We start from the raw sequence: 21,679 nt of genomic DNA, 5'->3' as shown, positions 1-21,679 counted from the left end.
CTGCACCCCCACGCTACGCCACTGCTTTCTTGTACAGAGCTCTTCTCCAGACTCTCTGAGTGTCTAGAGAAGCTATTTGGGGATATACCCTGCAATGGCAACAAGGTAGGAAGTTTGGCGTGGCCAGTTCCGCAGTTGGGAATGGACTGTTGTGGGATGCAATGGTGCTGTCCTAAGGCAGCCATTCCAGAAATGAAGACAGAGCAGGGAGATTTTTAGGTCCTGAAAATATTCAAGGCATAGGCTTGTGACACAAACCAGAGACCCACTCATGGACCCACTTCCAGGGAAAGGTGTTGCCCATAAGTAAGTTGGGGGATTTCTTTCTTTTTATTTTTTGCAGTGGCCCAACTGTCAGTTGGAAGGCACTGGAATGATTTGGACAGTAAGATGCTGGAATGTTTGTACCTGAAAATCTAGGAGGTCACTTTAACAGGGAGATTAACTAACCAGATACAGATCCTACGGAATCAAAAGGCAAAGGTCACATTTTATACCATTTGGCAGTGTTTTATTGCACATATAGCTGATAAGGAGCATGACCCTCAGCCGCCATCCTTAGGTCGCTTTGGGACACTCCTACGTGAGACACACGACCAATAAATAGCAGCAAACAATGGTTTTGGTTTGGTTCTCTGTTTGTATCTCGCTTTCCCAGCAACAAACACATGCCTGCATTGCAGGAGGTTGGAGTAGATGAGCCTTGGTACCTTCCAACTCTTATGAAGATGAAAGAGAAGTGTAAATCCTTGTTCCTTTGTAAATATAATGATGCAAAGGAATATAAGCAGTTGGACGTAACCAGGAGAAAGCCAATACGCCATGCTGCTTTCTTTTTGCTGATCTGTTTGTATATTATCTTCTTTAAAAAAGTTATATATATACATACATACACACACACACAATTTTTAAAAACTTTTTAAGAAAAGAAGGAGAGATAGGAGGAACAGGTCTGACCGCCTTCTTTTGCTCAGATTTTTGCTGGCATTCACAATCACACTGGCCCTGCACACTCTTACGTCAGAAACCACAGAGTTACCGGTATACTTCCCATAATTCGGGGGGGGGGGGAGCCATGACTGTTTAAAGTGGAATCATAGCTCTTTAAAATGTACGATGTGAATGTGACCAGAATGTCAGACTAGGACCTGGGAGATCAGGGCTCAAATCCCCACCAGGCCGTGAAGCTCCCTGGATGACTTTGGGCCAGTCACTCTCTCCTACCTCGCAGCGTTGTTGTGAAGGGAGGGGGAGAGAACCATGTATACTACCCTAAGCTCCACCCTGAGCGGAGATGTGAATGCAAAACATAAATAAATGAATATTTAAATTATGGTGGTCTAAACTGTCACCTATATATAAGCGAATGCGGATCTGTCCTCTTTTTTGATGATGCATAAGCAGCCACTTTGTGGAGGGCACTCGCCTGCACAGGTCCTTCCGATGGCATTGAGAAACCTAATGCAAGGTGGCCTCTCATCCCTGCTTCCTTCCCAACACCAATCCACCTGAAGACCACCTCAATCTGCCAGCCTTGCAACGCTCTCTTAAGGCTGAGGTACAGGAAAAAGCAGCAAAAGGCACATCAGCAGGATTGTGCTCTTAACCAAAATAATAAGGGGGGAAATGACAATGCAAACCAAGTTAGAAACAGCAATTTATTGATTCCAGCATGGAGTAGTAAAAGAAAATGACCTGGATCAACACTCTTGACACTCTTTGTGCTATTGGCCCGCTGGAAATTGCCAGATTGAGACCCAGTTGTGCGTCAAAAGGCTTTCCTGCTGCAGCCAAAATGATCTGATCGTGAAGAGGATTAGCACCATCTGAACGATGGTGGGAGACAGAGCGAGCTTTGGTGGAAATCGAGGGGGTTGCCATGAGGTTTAATAGACGTGGGGAACCTGTAGTCCTGGAGGACTACCAACTCCGACTTCCATCAGCTCTAGCAAACATGGCCAGGAATAATGAGAGCTATGGAAGGCTGCAGGTTCCTGCTCCTTTGGGTTTACTACAGGAGGGGCTAAGTTGCGGCCTTCCAGATATTGCAGAACTACAACTTCCATCATCCCTAACCGATGGCTATGCTGACTCCGGTGCTGATGGGAGATGTCAGCAACATCTGGATTTAGCCACCCCTGATTTAGTAAGAGAGATCTCCTCCTCACCTGCCAACTTGACCTAAAAAAAGAGGACCTGTGTCTTGAAAGAAAAGGCAAAGCTTAAAAGGCCTTTGTGGTTTTCCCCTGGGGAAAATGTGTACTCTCTAGGAAATAAGGATGTAACAAGCTTATCCCTTTCCCCCAACCTGTGCAAAACCCAGAACGGATTTTCTCTTCCTTCTGCCCACCCGCATTGCAAGGCTCTGGTATCAAAGCCCATCAAAAGACTGTAGCTCCTGCCTTCAGGAATTGGGAGCTAACTTGAAATGCTGGAGAGGATGCAGGCTGTTTAGTTTCAGCCAGTGCTGTGTTTCTTTTGGAGGACCAGAGAAACGGGGCTGCAGCTGGCCTTTTGGGGGCAAAGGCTCTGCATTCACCATCTGCCACCTGGTGGGTTTTGAGCCATGCCCATCGGGGCAGAGATCAGTGGGTGGGTGGAGTGCAGGTGGTGAAAAAGAAAACTCTCCTCCAAACTCTTTTTTCAAATTCGTATCCCGCAAAGCAAGGGTCTGAAGACCAGCTCCTGACGCTATGCCTGTAGCAAATTCCTGGCCACGATCATTCTCATCACTTCGTTAGTGCCTTATGGCCAGTGAAGCCAGATGAAAGAGAGACAGACAGACAGACAGACAGATGGACAAAGAGAGAGAGAGAGGTATTTGTTAGCAAATCACAGAACTGTGTATTTGGTGCATGTAAGTGCTGGAGATCTAGACAAAGATGGGGAATTCTAAGAACCCCAGTTTTCTTCCTTCCATAGATAAAGCAAGCAAGTTTATAGTCCTCATGGATGCAAAGGTTGAAAGTATGCAGGCACTACCTGCTTATGACCGCAATATCCTACCCAGGGAAAGGGATGTAGTTAAGGAGTAGAGCATGCCCTTTGCATGCGGAAGGTCCCAGGTTTATTCTCCAATGGCATTTCCTGGGGATCTCCCTGTCTGAAATCTTGCAGAGGTGCTGCCAGTCAGTGTAGACAGTACTGAGCTAGATGGACCAAGGGCCTGACTCTGCAAAAGGCAGCTTCCTATATTCCCTATGTCGGTTTTAAAAAGCAGGTGGTTTCCTAGCCATCTGTTAACTTGGGGCCAAGTTCCCACAGGTCACACCATGAGATGTGGCCGACCCGTGCAAGTGGGAGACATTGGTAAAGCCATTATGCAATTAGCTCATTGTAACTTAGCAGTTAATGAATATTAATGTGGTCTCAACATAAACAGAAAACTGGAGAGCAGGGGAATCTAGGGACATAGGAAAGTGTCTTACACAGAGTTCAGACCGCTGATCCGTGTTGTCTGCACCTGTGTTCTTCCCCCTGCTGTTGGACTACAACTCCCATCATCCCCAGCCAGTCTCGCCACTGGTCAAGGATGATGGGAATTGTAGTCTCATCTGGGTAACCCAAGGTTGACTTACACTACATTGGCTGGCAGCAGCTCTCCAGGGCTTCAAGGGGGAACAATCTCGGGCCCACCTGGAGGTGCCAGGGACTGAAGCAGGTTCCTTCTGCATGCAGTCACCGGAATGAGGCAGCAGCCAAGGCTGCAGGGCAGCACCCCACACGACTCACCTTCCAAAATCTGGTGCACACGGATGTCTCGTACAAACTGCTGCACTGCGTAATCCTTCAGGTACCCGTATCCCCCGTACATCTGCAGGGCTTGGTTGCAGATCTGCATGAGACGGAATCAAGTAAGAGTCGAGCCCCAGAGCCGGGAGGGTCGGGGAGGAAATGAGCCAGTCCACAAGCCAAATGTGGCCCCTGGGACCTCCCCATCCGGTCTACAGTGCTCTGCTGACTGTCCCACTTTGGCTGGGTGGGGGGAGACGAGAACTCTTCTATAAGAGCAGACACATGTCTCTTCTCCAAGTCCAGGGGACTGGTTTGTTTTGGAAGGGTGTGTTTACTATAGCTGGGGTGGGAAAATTCACCCTCCCGTTCCTCCCCCCCAAAAAAACCTCACACACAGCCCGTGCCACAACTGAACTTGAAGAAGGCCTTTTATTGCACCAGTAAGATGCTTTTCTTTAAGCCTAATTGCTGGGAGAAGAACTAGTGTATATGCCTGGCACTGGTAGGCTGCCCTCAGGCTGAAATAGGTTCCCCACCTTTGTCCCCAGAAGGAGAAGACCTTGCCCGGGGCAGTGTGGTGTAGTGGTTAGAGTGCTGGACACTAGGACGTCAAATCCCCACTCAGCCATGTAGCTCACTGGGTGACCCTGGGCTCGTCACCCACTCTCAGCCCAACCTACCTCACAGGGCTGTTGTTGTGAGAATAAATCAGGGAGGACTATGCACACTACCTTTAGCTCCTTGGGGAAAAGCTGGGATATAAATGTAAATATAATAATAATAATTAATAATAATAATAATAATAGCAGCAGCAGCAGCAAAGTAGAACAGGGACAATAAATGAGTTTACGCACCAGTCTTTTGAAAAAACGAAAGCAGAGAGAAAGCAGACACAATAGCCTTTAAAGACTCACAGAAGCCTGGATTAAAATACAACACTGCCACCTAGTGGTTGAGTGAGTTAACCACTAAACAACAAACTTTCCCTTGACTTGAATAGTCGGACCTATAGATTTGGCTTCTGCTTCTGCTTCTCCTGCCCTGCTTTCTGGGATAGCAGGAGCAGCAGTCTGCAAACTGACATTCCTTGTGCTTGTTTCCCAGCTGCTGCTGCTTCCTTGCAACAGTAGCTGCGGTGAACAGCACCAGCACCAGTGAGCTCTCTGGGCAGCCTTGCTCGAGAGAAAGTGGATGGGCTGCCGCAGCAGCTAATGCAAAGGAGGTCTTTTCCCAATTCCTTGGGATCGTTACCTTTGACTTACCACTTCTTGATCATTTCCCGAGATGGCGTCTTTTAAATACCAAGGAAGAAGCCTTAAACGTTTGAAGATGCAAAAAGCGCCACCTTTGCAACTGCAGTAAACATGCATGTATTTGTTTTTGTTTTGGGGGGGCTGGAGGAGGGGGGATTTGCCTACCGCAAAGCATTCATCCGTGGCAAAGAGCTTGGCCATGGAGCAGAGGGCCACAGCATCCTCGCGCCGCTCCTGCAGTGCCTGCGCCGCGTTTCGCACCATGAGCCGGGCAGCCACCAAGCGGGTTGCCATCTCTGCCAGCCGAAACTGGAGGTACTGCCAAAAGAGAAGCAGGAAAACAGGTAAAGCTGTACCCAGAGGGCCAACCCAGCAAGCGGCCCCCATTTTGCTGCTGCTGTGAGGCTGCCCTATTCCCCCATTTCTCCCCAACCAGCGAGCGAGGGGGCCTGCCCAAAGGGGGGGGGGCAAATGCTTGCATACAGAAGGACCCAAGTTCAGTATCCTATGTGCACAGGTAGGGCTAGGAACAGACGCTTGTTGTGGAAGCCACCACAGAGGGGCTGCCGGTCAGTGTGCAGATGGTGTCGTGCTCAGTGGGGTTCACGGTTGGCAGCGCCTTATTATGTCCCTCCTCGCTGGATCACTCGTAGGCCACATTCACAATCATAAAGCACTGCGATGCCACTTTAAATAATTGGTGCTTCTTGCAAAGAATTATGGGAGCTGGAGTTGGGAGGGGATCTCCTATTCCCCTTCCAGACCTACAATATCCAGAGTTCCCGGAGAAGAGGGATTGATTTGTTAAACCACTCTGGGCACTGTAACTTTGCGAGGGGAATAATAAATAATAATAATAATAATAATAATAATAATAATAATAATAATAATAATAAATTTTTATACCCCGCCCTCCCCAGCCAAGACCGGGCTCAGGGCAGCTAACACCAAATATAAAAACGATTGAAACACAGCTTAAAAAACAAGATTAGAATACAACATTAAAACATTAAAATGCAACCTCATTTCAGTGGAAACTCAATCAAAAACTTTTGGGGGGATAAAAACGTCAAGTCTTCACCAAAGCTAACTATTCAGACTGGTCCAGACTCAAAACAGGACCTCAAAGGACCTCAAAACAGCTCTTGGCACTCTTAACAAACTACAGCTCCCAGAATTCTTTGGGGGAAGCCATGATCTGAAGCACAACGGGTCAGGGTGCCTGGCTGTTAACTGGAAAGTTGCCAGCTGGAGCCCACGCAGGGACAGCAGTGGGCAGTATAAGAGCATTGGACTAGAGAACCTATGATTCTAGGGATATCATTGTGCTTTGAATGGACGATGTGAATGTGGCCTTAGCTTCTGCCCTGAGTGCCACAGGAGGCGTGGAATCACTCCCAACCCAACTTGGAGCTGCTGGGGATCAAACCCGGGACCTTCTGGTTGCAAGGCAGGGGCTCCAACCACTGAGCTGCAGCTGTTGTTTCAGGAGCGACAGGCTGTTGCGAGATGAAGTCACCTGATTGCTAGCCAACAGCTCCCCGAACTGCTTGCGGACGTTAAGGTGATCCCGCGCCAAAAGGACTGAGGCATGGGCGGCACCTAGAGAGCAAGAAGCTGCAGGAGGAATGGGGAAGAAAACTCCATTATGCACGGGAGGCCTGGTGTCGTGTCCCCCCGCCCCTGCCCCTCGTGGGCAGCCCAAACCTCCCACTTTCCCTTCCGGTCTTACCAATGTTAATCCTCCCTCCATTCAAGCCCTTCATGGCGATGTTGAAGCCCGTTCCTTCCTCTCCCAGCCGGTTGGTGACCGGAACGGCACAGTCCTCAAATATCACAGCGCGTGTCGGCTGGGAGTTCCAGCCCATCTGCAGGGGAGGGGAAAACAGAAGAGCCTTTTTTTGCTCTTGCGCTCTGATGCCACTGCTGTGTCTTAAGCCCAGTCCTGTGGAACACTCTGCCACTAGAGATTCAGCGGGGTGCCTTCGCTGCCAACCTTTAGACACCAGCTGAAAACATTTCTGTTCTGCTGGGCCCAGGAACCAACCTGAACCCTGCAATCATCCTCTGAAGCCCTTTTTTGTGTGCCACCTCCATGAGAGGTCCAGAGGTTGGCAACACAAGAAGTGGCCTTTTCTGTGGTGGCTCCCTGTCTGTGGAATGCTCTCCCCAGAGAGGTTCGGCTGGCACCTTCACTACACACCTTTAGGCATCAGACGAAAACATTCCTCTTCAACCAGGACTGTCATCCGATGCGCTTTTAAATGTGATGTGGGAGGGGGAATTATTGTGTTTTTTCTGTTCTTACTTTTATCATGTATTTTGTGTTTTTTTAATACTGTATTTTTATGTTGTGAACTGCCATGAGATCTATGGGAATGGGGCAGTATATACATTTTCAGTGCTTTTTTCTGGGGGGACGGGGAGGTACGCATACCCCTAAACATTTTGTGAATCTCTGTACTTTTGTCCATTTACTGTATTTATTTTTCACAATTCCAACTTGAGTCAAAATGAGAGCACCCCTAAACATTTTTTTAGAAAAAAGCACTGCACATTTTAATAAATAATAATAATAATAATTTTTAAAAAGAACACCATCCTTCCACAATGGTTTGTTGGTGTTTGTTTTTAACTTTTTATGGTTTTATGTTTTTACTGCTGAAAACGGATTTGATAATTTTTCTTTTTTATGATGTATAAATAGGATAAATAATTTTTTTTAATAGCTAAATAAAATATACTGGCTGGCCACTTAAGCAAGTCCCCACAGTGGCAAAAGTGGCATATTTTTAATCTGAATGCAGCATGCACCCCAAAAGCCAAGAGTGTCTCCTCGCCCCCCCCGACCTGCTTGCCTTTTTCTCCTTTTTGCCAAAACTCAAGCCGGGAGTCCCCTTCTCCAGAACCAGGCATGAGATTCCTTTGGGGCCTGGCCCTCCCGTCCGGCACATCACCACATACAGGTCTGTGTCGCCGCCACCACTAATGAAGGCCTAGGGAGACAAGAATAAGGATGGCTCAAGAGAAAGGGGAGGGGAGGGAGGGAGGGAGAGTCTACTACAGCCCAGACAACCTCAAGAAGCAGACAGGTTGCCCCTGGGGGGCCTGTGCATCCAAGGCTATGCAAGTCCAGGAAGGAGAGAAGGGCTGGAGTGAGAACAAAGGAGAGGGGAGAAGATTAAGATGAAACGAGGGAGGATAAACAGGGAGGGCAGAGTGGCAACATGGCGCTAAGAAGGGCACCGCTGAATCAGGCACCCAGTACCCTTCCCCCATCAGCACACAGGGAGACGCTTTGAGGAAGGCCACAAACAAGGGTGCGGACATCAGCCCTCTCCCACTATATCTGAAGGAGCGTCTCCACCCCCATTGTTCTACCCGGAGACTGAGGTCCAGTGCCGAGGGCCTTCTGGCAGTTCCCTCACTGCGAAAAGCCAAATTACAGGGAACCAGGCAGAGGGCCTTCTCAGTAGTGGCACCCGCCCTGTGGAACACCCTCCCACCAGATGTCAAAGAGAACAACAACTACCAAACTTTTAGAAGACATCTGAAGGCAGCCCTGTTTAGGGAAGCTTTTAATGTTTGATGTATTACTGTATTTTAATATTTGGCTGGAAGCCGCCCAGAGTGGCTGGGGAAGCCCAACCAGATGGGCGGGGTATAAATAATAAATTATTATTATTATTATTATTATTATTATTATTATTATTATTATTATTATTAGGAAAGGATGTAGTGGGATGGTATCCACCTGGTTTGCATGCAGAAGGTCCCTGGTTTGATCCCACATGCAATCTCCAAGAGTCCCTATTTTCCAGGGACAGTCCTGGATTTACAGAAGCTGTCCTGGTTTCTGATTTGATCCCAGAATGTCCCGCTTTTCCCTACAACATGCCTATTTTCGTTGGAGAAACATTGGAGGGAATGGGGATCAGATGCTCCCAGGGAGCAGGCCCCTCTCTCTTCCTGACACTCTCACTGACTCTCACTCTCACTGACACTCCTGGCCTTTTCTTCCAGGCCCAATCCACACAACCAACCTGAAGGAGAGTGAAAAGCAAGGGCAGCAGCATCTCCGACTCTGGTCAACAACTGCACATCTGGAGAAGGGAAGGGAATCGGGGGGGGGGGGAGGCAGCTGCAAAGCAGCAGGAGCCGGGGGGGAGGCAGTAGGTCTCCTGCTTTGTTGTTCGTGGGCAGGTATCTGACAGCTAGCCCACAGCACACATCTGGAAACAAGACTGATCCTGAAATGATAACCATCACCTGACCTAACAACACTGCGCATTTATCCGCTTCCCTTTTCAAAGCTATCTTAAGCCAGATAGCTGTAAGAAACACAAGTGGAATTCCCAAAGCAATCTTCAGAACCAAATAATTTATGTGCAGAAGGCATGGGGCGGGCAGGGACTGCAGAAGGGAGAAAATACTGCATTCTGGACATCTGCAGCAATGACTGCTTGGACCACCGAAATAGCCTAAAGAGGGGGAGGTAGTTAATTCTGCACAAGAATATTTTGGAGGGTTCATTGAGGCGAAGATGAAGAGTGGGTGTCAAAGAGGAGGACCCTGGTACCTTGGAGCCGTTCAGAATGTAAGTGTCCCCTTTCTTCCGGGCTGAAGTTAGCAGGGAAGCCGCATCACTTCCACTTCCTGTTTGGGAAAGAAGCGGCAGACAATTGCAACTGAGATACCGTTAAAAGAGCAATAAAGAGTAAGATTCAGACAAGAGAGGCCCGGGTTCCAATTTTTGGGGTGCTCACAGGGTGGCCTTCGTCACCTCAGATCAACAAGGATACTGTAGAGCCAGAAAGGGTTCAGAAAAGGACACCCAAAATGAGCAAGGGAATGGAGTGACCCCCCCCCCCTCCGCCAGGGGAAGAAACGCTGCAGTGTTTGGGACCTTTTAGAGAAAAAGCAAGAAAGAGGTGGCATGATAGAGGTTTATAAAATTAACCATGGCATGGAGAGAGTTGATGGAGAAAAGTTTTTCTCCATCTCTCAGAACACTAGAACTCGTTTGCATCCAGGGAAATTGAATACTGGAAGATTTTTATTGATATAATAAAAAATAAAAAGTACTTTTTCGTACTATGCATAGTTCAACTATGGAACTCACTCCCGCAGGAGGCAGTAACTAGCTTGCTTTGAAAGACTTGGATACATTCATGGAGCATAGCTGTCAAGTGTCCCTTATTTGAAGGGACAGTCCCTTATTCCATCGCCATGTCCCGCTGCTGTCCCTTATTGATGGATGTCCCTTAAATGTCCCTTAAATGATGTCCCTTCAATTTCAAAGGAAGCAGCTCCTCTCCCTCCCTCCCTGCCGGCCAGAGAGGAGGGAGGCTGCAACTGTGTTGCTTGGCTGTGTTGCTCACCCAATAAGAAGTCTAAGAACAACTGGGGGGTGGAGCTTGCATGCCTTGTGCTGATCAAATCGGCTGCGTTCCCTGGGGACTCGCCTTTGCTCAGCGCTTCCCAGCGGAGAGGTGACGGTGGTTTTCCTTGAGGCTTCGTTTGGCTGCTGGCTGGGCTTTCTGCCTTTGGCTCAGAGGGGCTCAGAAGTTGAACATACCTGTGCTGAGTGCTCGGATTGGAATTGGATGGATACGTCATCGACGGCCCACTCACCCTTGCCGGCGAAAAGGTCTGTCTGGAGCGGGGGCACATGGTGGGGGGAAAGGAAAGGAGATCTCGTGGGGGGGGCTTTTGAATTTGTTTTGAAGGCTCCTTCGATTGACTTATGGGGGAAAAGAAAGGAGCTGGCTGACTGAAATGGTGGGTGACTGGCGATCTCGTGGCAAGGGGGGGAGGCTGTGTGTGTGTGTGTGGCTAGTTAATGCAAGCTGAGGGGTTTTTTGAATGCTGGACGCCATTTTGTTGCACGTGCTGCTGCAAACCTTGCAGTGCAAAGCCAGGCCGGGGAGCCATCTTAAGTTGAGGCTATATAGGCCTTGTGGTGCATGTGATTCAGATTCTATTCAGTTGAACCTCTGGTTACAAAGTTGGTTGGACAGTGTTCTCGAAGCTACCAGCATGAGTTTGACCAGACTGCAGGAGGACAGGAAGACTGGAGTGCCTGGAACAGGTGAGGCTGCAGGTCCCTTATTTTCAAGGCTGCTGGTCCCTTATTTTCAAATCTGTATGTTGACAGCTATGTCATGGAGGGGTCCTCATTTTCCATCTGCAATCCTGAGACTGTCTGAAGTGGCTTCTGTCCTCTGCCATTTGGACTCTTAATTTCATCTACTTTGGATATCCTCAAAAGTTTTTCAGCTGCTTCCTTCTTCTTCTATATGAGGGAGCAGAGACACTTACCTGTTTCTTCATTGCTGCTGTTGCTTTCGCGCGGAAATCAATAAAATATAATTTGATGAAAAACTTTTAACTAAATGAACAAATCTCCCTCACCTGGCTCGGTCAGACAGTAGGAGGAAAGCTTTTCCATGCTGCAAAGCGACGGGCAGAACTTGTGCCTCTGTTCCTCTGTCCCAAAGGTGTCGATCATCCAATTGCACATGCTGCAGCAGCGACAACCACAAGAAAAGGCATCACAATGCAGACCCTCTGCCTGAAGGCGGCCTTCCTGGCCGAGCCCTTCTGCCTCCCATTACTCACTTGTGGATGCTGATATAAGCTGTCGTACTGACACAGCCCGTCGACAGAGCCTCAAAGATGATGGAGGTGTCGAGCCGGGACAACCCAGAGCCCCCCACGTCCGGCTGCACATAGATCCCACCAAACCCCAGCTGAGCTGCTTTCCGCACTGTCTCCACAGGGAATATTTCCTGCGAAGAGAGAGAGTGAGAGGAAACAGTTCTTCATTTGGGTTATCGACTAATCTTGAGGTTTGTTTTTCCCCCCTTTCTCTTCCTTTTCTCAAGGACAACTATTTCTTTGAAGCAGCAGGTGAACACCCCTCACCCACCGACCACAATATTGGCTTACTAGAATAACTGCTGCTTGAGAGGAGCTATCAGAGCCATCTTCAAATATCTAAAGGGCTGCCACATGGAGAATGGAACTCTGAACAGGATGACTTAAACCAATGGTTTCGAGTTACAGGAAAGGAAAGATTCCAGCTAAACATTATGAAGATCTTTCTGAGGCTAAGAGCTGTTCGACAGTGGACTGGACTCCCTTTGGAAGGTAGTGGACTCTCCTTCATTGGAGGTTGTTGAACTAAGGTTGGATGGCCATCTGTCCTGGGTGCTTTAGTTGAGATTCCTGCATTGCAGGGGGTTGGACTAGATGGCCCTTGGGGTCCTTTCCGACTCTATGATAAGATTTTTAAACTGTTATAAGCTTCTTAAAAATCACACACATCCAAAATAAATGGAAGAACAGATCATATGTCCAGACAGACCCACTAAAGCAGATGCTTTTCAGCAGGTTTCTAAAAGAATATAATGATGGTGCTTGCCGAATGTAAATTGGCAGGGAGTTCCACAGTTCCAGGTGAAGCCACACAAAAGGAATTACTCCTTACAAATGTGGAGGGAACACTGTGTGGCTTTGAAGTGGTAAAACCTGATACATACATACTAAAACCACCACTGAGGTGCCTTTTGAAGCATAGGGTAACTTAGGTAAAGGGTAAAGGGGACGCCTGACCATTAGGTCCAGTCGTGGCCGACTCTGGGATTGCGGCGCTCATCTCGCTTTATTGGCCGAGGGAGCTGGCGTACAGCTCATGTGGCCAGCATGACTAAGCTGCTTCTGGCGAACCAGAGCAGCGCATGGAAACGCCGTTTACCTTCCTGCTGGAGCAGTACCTATTTATCTACTTGCACTTTGATGTGCTTTCGAACTGCTAGGTGGGCAGGAGCAGGGACCGAGAAATGGGAACTCACCCCGTCACGGGGATTCTAACTGCCAACCTTCTGATCGGCAAGTCCTTGGCTCTGTGGTTTAACCCACAGCGCCACCCGCATCATAGGGTAACTTACCGGTGAATAAACAAGTGCTACCACTCAGAAGCCAGGAAAGGTCACCTTTAACATTTTTTTTTTGCTAGTGAGTAGCAGAAGCGAGCAGCCCCAAGCAAACAAACCAATCAGCAGTAGCAAACAGCGGCAGGCTTTCCCCACCTGCTCTCTTGGTAGGGCATTTAAGCATTGTCGTCAGATCTGGTATCTATGCGCCTAGTGGATTCCTCACCTTCTCATCCCACTCAGCCATGTGGGGGGCCATTTCTTTGGCAGCAAAGTCAAAGGCCACTTTTTGGAACTCCTTCTGCTCCTCGGTCAAACCCACTGTGGCTGGGAGGCAGAAGAAAGGGGAGAAACTTTCAAAGCAGAGACAAGGAAAAAAGGAGGAAGAGATCCTCCAATAAACAGGTCACTCTAGGTTAATGAAAGTAATATTTATTGCTGCATGCCACCCAATCTCTAAGTAGTGGAAGGTTCCAGGCGCTAACCCAGGGTTTGGAGACAGTAGAGACTGCGGTGTCGGCCGAAATATTGGGAAATTCTGGAACAAGAGGGAGACAGATTAAAACTGCAGAGTTTTGAAAAACTAAAAAATAGAGTGCGAGACTGGCTTCATTATTACCAAATAATGGAAGCATATAATTTGGATAAAAAAATTGGCTTCCAGGTGGAAAAATCAAAATTGGAAACAGAACTGTTAGATCCCAAAATTAAGAACTTGTCAAGAATGTATAACTTGCTGTTGAAATGGAATACTCAGGATGAAATGGTGAAATCAGCTATGATTAAATGGGCACAAGATGTTGGACATAATATTATGATGGCTGACTGGGAACAGTTATGGACCACAGGTATGAAGTTTACGGCATGCAATGCCTTAAAAGAGAATATTATGAAAATGATATACAGGTGGTACATGACACCAGTCAAGCTTGCAAAAATCTACCATTTGCCCGATAATAAATGTTGGAAATGTAAAGAGACTGAAGGTACATTCTTTCACCTTTGGTGGACATGCCCAAGGATTAAGGCTTTCTGGGAGATGAAATGAAATGAAATGAAAATGGTATTTAAATATACCTTTCTGAAGAAGCCAGAGGCCTTTCTCCTGGGCATGGTCGGCCAATTGGTGCCAAAGAAGGATAGAACTTTCTTTATGTATGCTACAACAGCAGCAAGAATACTTATTGCAAAGTACTGGAAGACACAAGATCTACCCACCCAGGAAGAATGGCAGATGAAGGTGATTGACTACATGGAACTGGCGGAAATGACTGGCAGAATCCAAGACCAGGGAGAAGAGTCGGTGGAGGAAGATTGGAAGAAATTTAAAGACTATCTACAGAAACATTGTAAAATTAATGAATGTTAGAAGGATGTTGGAATGAAGCTATGTGGTCTTAGCAGAAAGGTTATAAAGGTTTAGGAAAAAACAGACTGTTAATTGGTGAAAGGAGGGAAAGTTAAATTATATTATATTAAGATAAATTACAGGACAAAAATTGGAAAAGAGGGAAAGGATTTGCTGAAATAGCTAACTGAACTAGAATACAAAAAAGGGAGGTGTGAGGAGGTCAAGGAAACAAGTAAATGAAAGATAAGTTATGGGAAGGCTCTTTGTGTTTTTTAATTGTTTCTATTTTTCTGTTTTTTCTTTCTTTTTCGTTTTTTTCATTTTTCTAATTATGATGTATTGTACTGTTTTTGTTTAATTTGGTGTTTTCTCTTTTTTCTTTTTGTAACCTTTTAAATTTTAATAAATATTACTTTTAAAAAAAGAGAGAGACTGTGGTGTCTTTATGATATATGGTTTATTTACACATATACACAAGCTGAGCCTACGATGGAGGGAATCACACCACTAACACCCCAAGGAGGTCTTGCTCTTCCCTTGACCATAGTTTGAATTTAAACAGAAATCAGGCATGGCTCTGACTCTCAGCAGCCCAGCCTACTTCTAGATTCTCGCTCTCACACACTCCATTTTAGCTCTTGTCCTTCTCACCAGCCAGTTAAGGGAAAGGAGCACCCATTTTCCCTCTGACCCAGAGCTGCTTCCGTGGTTGCCTTAATGACATACTTAGGTGTCAGGGAACTGTCATCTGAGACGAAGGAGGTGAAAGGGCTCATGGAGGGTGAGAGAGACCACTCAGCGGAGGAGGGGACCAGCAGGGGGAGAAGTGGAGTTCCAAGGGAAAGTGAGTCGGAGGGAGGGCTCAGAGACACTTCAAGCGAGAACAGTGGAGAGGTTTCAGGACCTCCCGTAGGGACACCCACTCCTTGGCGGAAACTGTCACGCCGAGAGTCCAGAAGACGCGTTTCCGTTAAGGAGCTTTTATGCTGGAAGAAGTTCCGTAAACGCCCACTGTCCGATTCAACGAGCGATTGATGGAGCCATGCTTAAGGAGCTCCATCACAGACAGAGGTTTGGGAACTTAGCCAAACTCTGAGGGATCAGGATTTTACGCACAAGCAGCTCACCATCCCATCACAGCAATCGGACAGTCCCTGAAAGCAGCTTGTGCAGAGAGGCATCATGAGCAACCCAGCCGGAGCCGGAGGAGCAGCAGGAGCTGGAGAAGGTCCAACTCTGGAAGAAAGGTACAGAGTTTTGGAACTCCAGCTAGCAATGCAAACGGCGAGGCTAGAAGAAAGGAGGGCGCAGGAGGCAGAAAAGGCAAAAGGCGCTACACTAGCAAGAAAGATGCCAGGAATGGTGCAGAAGTTTGGGGGGGACCCCAGGAACTACCAAGCCTTTAGGACAGAGATGCAGTATGCTCTCGAACTGCAGTTTAACGACTTTCCCGATGAGGCATCGCGAGTGGCGTTTGTGATTGGCCATCTCGAAGGGGGGGCGAGAGACTGGGTCCGGCCCCTGATGGCAGGGAATAGTGACATGCTGAAGGACACGAGGAAGTTTTTTCGCGCCATGGATTTGATGTTTTCCAGCGAGATTGAACAGGGACTGGTGCGCAGACAATTGATGGCTTGCAAACAGGGGAGCCGATCGGTTCGTGAGTACTGGACTGAGTTTACAATGTTGATACATAAATTGGGGTGGGACCTATCGGCGGAACCCATTCAAATGCTCTTTGAAGAGGGGCTTTCTTCGGCGGTGAAAGACGAACTTTCCCGGGCGCCCAGGGCGGAGTCTATGGACCAGCTGACCAAATCAGCGCTGACCATTGGAGCGCGCCAGGAGGCAAGAGCCTTGGAGAAGCGGGAGGGGAAAGGAGAGCGTTGGAGGGATTTCCGCATTCCAGAGATTCCAGAACCCAGTTTCCCGCCCGGAGAGCCGATGGAAGTTGGAACAGCGCGCACGCGCACAGTTTCAAATCCCAGTGAAGGGAGGAAGAAGGAGGGAAAGAGCGCCAAGAAATGTTACCTCTGCCAGCAGCCAGGTCACTTTGCCAGAGTCTGCCCGCAAAGAAAGGAATGGCAAGGGATGGCGGGAGCTGTTGGGGGGAAGGAGGAGGAAGTCCAGGAGCCAGTAAAAGCCAACGCCTGTCTGCCTCTGTCAGGGCACTGCAGACAGGCCAAGGAGCAGTAAAAGTGCCCACTCCGGAACCTCCAAGACCAGCTCTAGTAATAGAGGTGCTGCTAGAGCTGGGAAACGGATACCCACTAAAGACCAAGGCGCTGTTGGACTCAGGCAGCTCCTGTAATTTTATGAGCAAGGAGTTTGCAGCTGAACACCAGATACAGACACTCCCTTTAAGCAACCCCCTGCAGGTCACCACGATCGATGGGAGGGAGCTGTTGGGGGGAGAAGTTAGCCTACAGACCGTCCCAATGGTTATGAGGGTGGCAAGGCACACTGAAAGGATAGCGTTCAATGTAGCCACCCTGGGAGGGGCGCCAGTCATTTTGGGAATGAGCTGGCTAGCGTTGCATGACCCGCTAGTGGGCTGGCATCAGAGAGTGGTCTCCTTTGGGTCAGCACATTGCCTGGAACACTGCAAAGAGGGAAAGGTGCCAGAAGGGGCAAAAGCCTCCCTAGCAGGGATGGAAGTGGCGGACAAAGGGAAGGTGCCCAAACAATACGCTGACCTGAGCAAGGTCTTCAGCGAAAGGGAAGCAGATAAACTACCACCGCATAGAGACTTTGACTGCCAAATTAACCTGGTCCCTGGGGCCCAGCTCCCCGTGGGCAAGCTGTACGCCATGTCAGACAGGGAAATGCAGGAGTTGAGGGAGTTTATTGACAAAAACCTGAAGAGAGGTTTCATCAGAGAGTCCAGAGCGGTGGGGGGCAGCCCAGTGTTTTTTGTGGACAAAAAAAACACGGATAAACCGAGATTGATCGTGGACTACCGGCGGCTAAATGCCGTGTCAGAACCAGTGACTTTCCCCATGCCCAGGATTGATGACATTTTGACCAGGGTGAGGAAGGGAAAGATATTCACGAAACTGGACCTGAGAGGAGCGTACAACCTGATACGAATAAAGAAGGGGGATGAATGGAAGACAACGATGTTCACCCCCCTAGGGGCTTTCGAATATCTCGTTATGCCCTTTGGATTACAAGCAGGCTCCGCCTGTTTTCAATCGCTCATGAACCATGTACTGGGACCTTTGCTCTACAAGAATTGCGTGGCCTTCCTCGATGACGTGCTGATATATTCAGAGAATGAGGAGCAGCATGTAAAGGATGTCAGGGAAGTGCTGAGCCAGCTGCAAGCAAACCAGTTGTGGGTGAAATTGGAGAAGTGTCAGTTCCACGCCAAGGAGGTGGAATTCCTGGGGTACCGCTTATCAGACAAGGGATTAGCCATGGATCCAGGCAAGGTACAGGCGGTGCTGGAATGGAAGACACCGAAAACGAAAAAAGATGTGCAAAGGTTCTAAGGTTCTTAGGGTTTGGGAACTTTTACCGTAAATTCATCAAGAACTTTGCCCACTTAACGGCTCCCATCACGGACTGTCTAAGCAGCAAGAAGAAATTCGTTTGGACGGCGGAGGCGGAGCACGCTTTTGAGGAATTGAAAAAGGCATTCGCTTCGGAAGAACAGCTCCTGCATGTGGATTTACAAAAACCCATGAGAGTGGAAACTGATGCCTCAGACCGGGCGGTGGGGGCGGTGCTGCTTCAGCCAGGGAGCAATAAGTCGGAATGGAGACCGTGTGCCTTCTTTTCGCGTAAGCTGAACAAATCCGAGAGGAATTACACGGTATATGACCGAGAACTACTCGCCATTCACGAAGCGTTCCGGAGATGGAGACACTTACTAATTGGCGCACAGCATAAGGTGCAAGTGTGTACGGACCACAAGAATTTGGAGTATTGGAGAACGGCACGAGTGCTCAACCAACGACAAGTGAGATGGGCCCAGGAGTTCTCCAAATTCCATTTTGAAATCTGCTATGTGCCAGGTCCAGAAAACATCAGAGCGGACGCTCTCTCTCGCAAACCTGAATATTTGGAGGGGGAGGGAGCGCCAGAAGAGAGACATATTATCCCAGAGGACCACTGGGTGTGTGGTGCGGCCTGGGTGGGGCAAAGAGAACTGGTAGAGGGAACGGTAAATGATGAGTACGCCCAGGAGAAGCTCAGAGGTTTAAGGAGAGAGGGAGAAGACCCCGGAGGTTTTGAAGAAAGAAACGGGGCATTGTATTACAAAGGGGCGCTATATATACCCGAAGGGGAATTGAGGGGGAGAGTACTCAAACAGCTGCACGACAATCCCACAGCGGGGCATTTTGGGCAACACAAGACCATGTGGTTGGTGACCAGGGAGTTTTGGTGGCCCAAGGTGAGGGAGGATGTACGGGAGTATGTGAGAAGGTGTGACCAATGCCAGAGAGCCAAAGGAGAAAGGCGGGCACCAGCGGGGTTATTAGAACCGTTACCCACACCAGAACAACCGTGGGAGGCGGTGTCGATAGATTTTATGACTGATCTGCCCAAATCCCAGGGGAAAACCGCCATACTAGTCGTAGTAGACCAGTTAACTAAGATGGGTCACTTTGTAGCTTGCTCACATGCAGTCACGGCGGAAGAGACAGCAAAATTGTTTGTAGAACATATTTTTAGGCTGCATGGCGCCCCCTTGAGGCTGGTTTCCGACACAGGGAAACAGTTCACGTCCAGATTCTGGAGGAAGCTTATGAGCTTGTTGCACGTAGAGGTCAACTTCTACGGGTCAACTTCTACTGCCAGGCACCCTGAGACCAATGGGCAGGCGGAGAGGGCAAACGGTATCCTTCAACAATACCTGAGGTGTTATGTCAATGACAGAGAAAACGATTGGGTCGAAAAGTTGGCACTAGCGGAATTTGCTTACAATAATGCAGAGAATGTGTCCACAGGGATGAGCCCCTTTTTGGCTAATTATGGGTGCCACCCCAGGGCGTTTCCAGGGGAAGGAGGAGAGAGATGGAGTGTTCCGGCCGCTGAACTTTTTGTAGAAGAAATGGAAGCGATCCATCGTCAACTCCAACACAACTTAGAAAGGGCCAAAGAAGAATATAAGAGGCAGGCAGACAAGAGCAGAAGGGAAGGTGAAACAATTAGGGTGGGGAGTCGGGTCTGGCTATCAACCCAAGGGTTGCCGTTCAAGGGGAGTTGCAAGAAATTGAGACCCAAAAGATTGGGACCATTTGAGGTCATCCAACAGGTCAACCCAGTGGCTTTCAGACTCCGGTTACCGAACCACATGAAACTGCACCCAGTATTCCACAGGTCATTACTGTCACCATACAGGGGGGAAGGTGAAGGGGTGTCCACACGGGGGCCAGCCATAGAAGAAAGGGAAAGCCGCAACTATGTGGCGGAAATCATCGACTCCAGGTGGAAGGGTAATCAGGTGGAGTATTTGGTCGCGTGGGAAGGGGAACCGGAGTCGGAAAACACCTGGGTGAAGGCAGAGGAGGTCCATGACGAGGTCTTGATCGAAACGTTCCACCAAAGGTTCCCCAGGAAACCTCAGACAGTAGCGAGGTTCCGGAGGGAGTACTTTGGCACCACCGACGATGAGGAGGAACTGGAGGGATTCAGGGAATCGGAGTTGGAAGGGGGTACAGACTCCGAGGAGGAGGAGTACTTGGAAACCGGGAACAGCAAAAGGTGGAGGGAAGTGTTCGAAACTTCGGAAGATGAGGGAGGTTCCTTCAGGGGTTTTGCTCCCTCGCCTCCCGCAGAGGAGGGGAGGGAAGGGGGTGAAGGGGGCCCTAGAGGGGAGGTGGATGTCAGGGAACTGTCATCTGAGACGAAGGAGGTGAAAGGGCTCATGGAGGGTGAGAGAGACCACTCAGCGGAGGAGGGGACCAGCAGGGGGAGAAGTGGAGTTACAAGGGAAAGTGAGTCGGAGGGAGGGCTCAGAGATACTTCAAGCGAGAACAGTGGAGAGGTTTCAGGACCTCCCGTAGGGACACCCACTCTTCGGCGGAAACTGTCACGCCGAGAGTCCAGAAGACGCGTTTCCGTTAAGGAGCTTTTATGCTGGAAGAAGTTCCGTAAACGCCCACTGTCCGATTCAACGAGCGATTGATGGAGCCATGCTTAAGGAGCTCCATCACAGACAGAGGTTTGGGAACTTAGCCAAACTCTGAGGGATCAGGATTTTACGCACAAGCAGCTCACCATCCCATCACATTAGGCCACTATCTCGCCAAGAAACTAGCCTGACTACTCTAGCAACTGAATCCTTGCCAGGTCCAGGAATTAGAAGGTGACTTGGGGATACGGCCCAACTCACAACATTATTTATCTGGAGCATTCCTGCTTTGCTTCTGAAACAGCTTGCACATAATCAGCTAAAACAAGACAAGTTTTCTGCATGCAGGCTTGCAATTCAAAAGCCACAACACAGAAGAAAAAGGGGGAAGGGAGAGGGGGGTTGGATATGCCAATTGTTAAAAATTAAGTAATGGTTCTTGTAATGAATAACTGGAGTGGCCTCATAGAGCTGATGGAATGAATTCTGCTTCTCATCTCAGCACATGAGGAACAATGGGGAAAGCCACAGCTCCCTGCCAGAGTATCTGCTTTGCATGCAGAAGGCCCCAGACTGAATCCACAGTGGCATCTCCATGCTGACTGGGATCAATTGGGAGTTGTGGCCCAACAGTATTTCGAAAGCCAGAACCAACCTCCCTCTCCAGCAAGAATCCTTCTTAATAGCGTCGTTGCAGACAGAATTCCAACAGATGAAGCATGACCCAAACAGCACATCCCCGTGCTGAGAACGGCAAGCAACCTCCCCTCCGATCATCTCCGTGCAAAAAAAAAGAAGAATCAACTGCTGTAGCAGAAGAGTTGGCAGGAGTTCAACCGGTGGTGGTTTCCTCCCGGTACATTACCACGCGGTGGCCAACGCAACCTGTTGGATCTCTGCCTGCCACACCTCCGCTAAAGGCAAAGGAGTCCGGCTGTTTGCTTTCCCCCCAGCTAACAGACAGACTCCGCTCTTCCCCAGAGGACTGTCCCTAACCCGAAACAGCAGACTGTTAGGTTATCTCCCCTTAATCTTACGGTCTATGCAGGAGGCGATGTCTCGGCGCCCCCATGCGTGCCTCCGTCCAGGAAGCCTCCTCAGTTGGGCCCCCAGCCTGCAGCACACTCTCCAAGCCATGGCCAGCACCACCTAAGTCGCCCGGGCAGGTGAACGAGGTCCGGGTGGCCGCTCTGCATTGTGGGAATTGTTGTTCTCAGCTCCACAGGCTGCCGTTACTTTTCTTTCTGGCTCCTACCCAAGAAGACTACAATCCCCAGAAGCCATTGCAAAGGGCTTGCCCGGGCTTCTGGGGTTGTGTTGT

At 49.0% G+C, this 21,679-nt stretch overlaps 1 protein-coding gene and 1 long non-coding RNA gene across 2 annotated transcripts; one reads left to right on the top strand and one right to left on the bottom strand.

Annotated features, from left to right (window-relative positions):
- Positions 1–1,644: 1,644 nt before the first annotated feature.
- Positions 1,645–21,566, bottom strand: ACAD8 (acyl-CoA dehydrogenase family member 8). Its single transcript, XM_083588878.1, has 11 exons — positions 21,396–21,566; positions 13,152–13,252; positions 11,610–11,779; positions 11,403–11,512; positions 9,568–9,644; positions 7,847–7,984; positions 6,721–6,856; positions 6,508–6,605; positions 5,154–5,306; positions 3,733–3,835; positions 1,645–2,744 (listed from the first exon to the last, which is right to left on the bottom strand). Exons 1-11 carry the CDS (start codon positions 21,493–21,495, stop codon positions 2,692–2,694), a joined length of 1,239 nt encoding a protein of 412 aa, XP_083445004.1. The 5' UTR covers positions 21,496–21,566; the 3' UTR covers positions 1,645–2,691.
- LOC310750775 lies at positions 13,330–21,399 on the top strand. Its single transcript, XR_014542261.1, has 3 exons — positions 13,330–13,426; positions 14,702–15,006; positions 20,521–21,399. It is a non-coding gene; the product is annotated as an uncharacterized lncRNA (long non-coding RNA).
- Positions 21,567–21,679: the final 113 nt, after the last annotated feature.

Source organism: Podarcis filfolensis, assembly GCF_964270895.1.
Source record: "Podarcis filfolensis genome assembly, chromosome: 15".
Taxonomy (NCBI): Eukaryota; Metazoa; Chordata; class Lepidosauria; order Squamata; family Lacertidae; genus Podarcis; species Podarcis filfolensis.
The sequence above is the reverse complement of the archived record's forward strand: the minus strand, read 5'-3'. Positions and strand labels throughout refer to the sequence as shown.